Below are 2,500 nucleotides of genomic sequence, written 5' to 3'. Positions count from 1 at the left end.
TGACAAGCGTGCAGACCTGCTAGTCACAGAGAAGCTTGAGAAAGATGAGGTTGTCACTTTCATCAGAGACAACGCACTGGAACTGGTCATCGAATTCAACGAGCAGGTGACCTCTCACACACACACACACACACACACACACACACACACACACACACTCTCACACACACACACACACACACACACACACACACACACACACACAAACACACACACTACACACACACACACACACACCTCACACACACACACACACACACACACACACACACACACTGGACCTGGCCAACGATTTTGGCGAGCAATCCTAATCTCCCATCTCCTAATCCCACAACCATCTCATAACTATACCATAATAGTCATCCGATAACCATCCCACAACCATCTCATAACTATACCTTATCACCTGGAGAGAAGAAATACTTTTCTGATTGGCTGGTGGGTTGGCTATTAATTCTGAATAACAGGACACCGCTCCATATCAATGCTTATGAATGGTAACTATAACAACCATAGTAGGACGACGGTTGAAGTCTTCGCAACAATGGAATGCTATCGCTGTTTAGGGCCAACGAAAGTTGTACAACAAGCTGAACTTGAGCTTCTTTTTTTAAACGGAACCGCATGTTTCCTTTGCTTTACAGTGGCAACCGGGTGATAAGCGGGATAACGGCCTTCGAGGTGTGTCCAGTTATACGGAATTAATGGCTTCGGGCGGTGGCATTCGTCCATTAATTCTGTATAACAGGACACCTCGGCGGCCGTTATCCCTTACATAATAGCCATCCCCGATAACCATCCCACGACCATCTCATACCTATACCATAATAGCCATCCGATAACCATCCCACGACCATCTCATAACTATACCATAATAGCCGTCCGATAACCATCCCACGACCATCTCATAACTATACCATAATAGTCATCCGATAACCATCTCATGACCATCTCATCTCCCCTGTCTGCTGTCCTCTCCTCCTCTTACTCCCTTATCCCTCATCCTCTCCTCTTTCCTCCCTTCCTCCCTTTTCTCCCCTCCTTTACCTTCCTGCCATCCTCCTCTCCTCTTCTCTCCTCCTCCTCTCCTCTTCTCCTCCTCCTCTCCTCTTCTCCTCCTCTCCTCTCTCCCCTTCTCCTCCTCTCCTCTCCACATCCTGATTTTCCTCAACATGCCTCCTCTCCTCATTGTCTGTGTGTGTGTGTATGTAGAACGCTGAGAAGATCTTTGGCTCTAAGGTCCACAACCACATCCTGATTTTCCTCAACACCACGCTGGAGACCCACAATGCATTGCTCTCCGAGTACAGAGACGTCGCCAGCATGTTTAAGGGCAAGGTGAGATTCACTCACACACACACCCATACACACACACAGACACACACAAAGAGATGAACACACACATACACTCACACACACACACACACACAGACAGGAAACCCAGCTACTGTTGCTTAGATCTCTCATACCATTCTTTCTCTCTTGTTGTCACCTTGTGTGTGTGTGTGCGTGTTCGTGTGTGTGTACTGTTTGTGTGTGTGTGTGTGTGTGTACTGTGTGTGTGTGTGTGTGTGTGTGTGTGTGTGTACTGTTTGTGTGTGTTTGTGTGTGTGTACTGTTTTTGTGTGTGTGTGTGTGTGTGTACTGTTTTTGTGTGTGTGTGTGTACTGTGTGTGTTTGTGTGTGTGTGTGTGTGTGTGTACTGTGTGTGTGTGTACTGTTTTTGTGTGTGTGTGTGTGTGTGTGTACTGTTTTTGTGTGTGTGTGTGTGTACTGTGTGTGTTTGTGTGTATGTACTGTGTGTGTGTGTGTGTGTGTGTGTGTGTGTGTGTGTGTGTGTGGTTTGTGTGTGTGTACTGTTTTTGTGTGTGTGTGTGTGTGTGTGTGTGTACTGTTTTTGTGTGCGCGTGTGTGTGTGTGTGTGCGTGCGTGCATAGGTCCTCTTCATCCTGATTGATGTGAATGGGGCGGTCTCTCATGTGATGAAGTACTTCGGCCTATCAGAGAGCGACGCTCCGGCCGTGCGTCTCATCAACACCGACACGGTGAAAAAATATGCCATACCAACAGGGGGCGACATCACCATGGAAACACTCAAGTCTTTCTGCCAGGGCGTGCTGGACGGAGACATCAAGGTCAGAGGTCAACTCCCAACACACACTCACACACACACACGCACACATACACACACACACACTCCTTAGATTATGACTTTCAAACACACACACACACACACACAAACACATATACACACACACACACACACACACACACACACACACATACGCACACACACATTTGTCACATTTCAGGTGTTATCATTTGTGTATAATCTGTCTGCGTGTTTGTATGTTATAAACAGAAAAAGGCATCTGACTCCTTGTGACCTTTCGTGACCTTTGTCCTCTGATTCCATGTGACCTTTCGTGACCTTTGCCCTCTGACGTGCCCACAGCCCCATATGATGAGCCAGGAGGTTCCGGAGGACTGGGACCAGAAA

General features: G+C 47.4%; 1 protein-coding gene across 1 annotated transcript in view; it reads left to right on the top strand.

The window, feature by feature from the left end:
- Positions 1-2,500, top strand: part of pdia2 (protein disulfide isomerase family A, member 2) — a 28,420-nt gene that overhangs the window by 15,641 nt on the left and 10,279 nt on the right. Inside the window, 4 exon segments of the mRNA XM_048248104.1 lie at positions 1-106; positions 1,213-1,338; positions 1,938-2,135; positions 2,456-2,500. The exon segment at positions 1-106 is cut by the window's left edge and continues 7 nt beyond it; the exon segment at positions 2,456-2,500 is cut by the window's right edge and continues 76 nt beyond it. Of these exon segments, the coding sequence (XP_048104061.1) occupies positions 1-106; positions 1,213-1,338; positions 1,938-2,135; positions 2,456-2,500 (475 nt within the window).

Source organism: Alosa alosa, chromosome 7 (assembly GCF_017589495.1).
Source record: "Alosa alosa isolate M-15738 ecotype Scorff River chromosome 7, AALO_Geno_1.1, whole genome shotgun sequence".
Classification (NCBI taxonomy): Eukaryota; Metazoa; Chordata; class Actinopteri; order Clupeiformes; family Clupeidae; genus Alosa; species Alosa alosa.
This window is presented reverse-complemented; position numbering and strand designations above follow the sequence as displayed.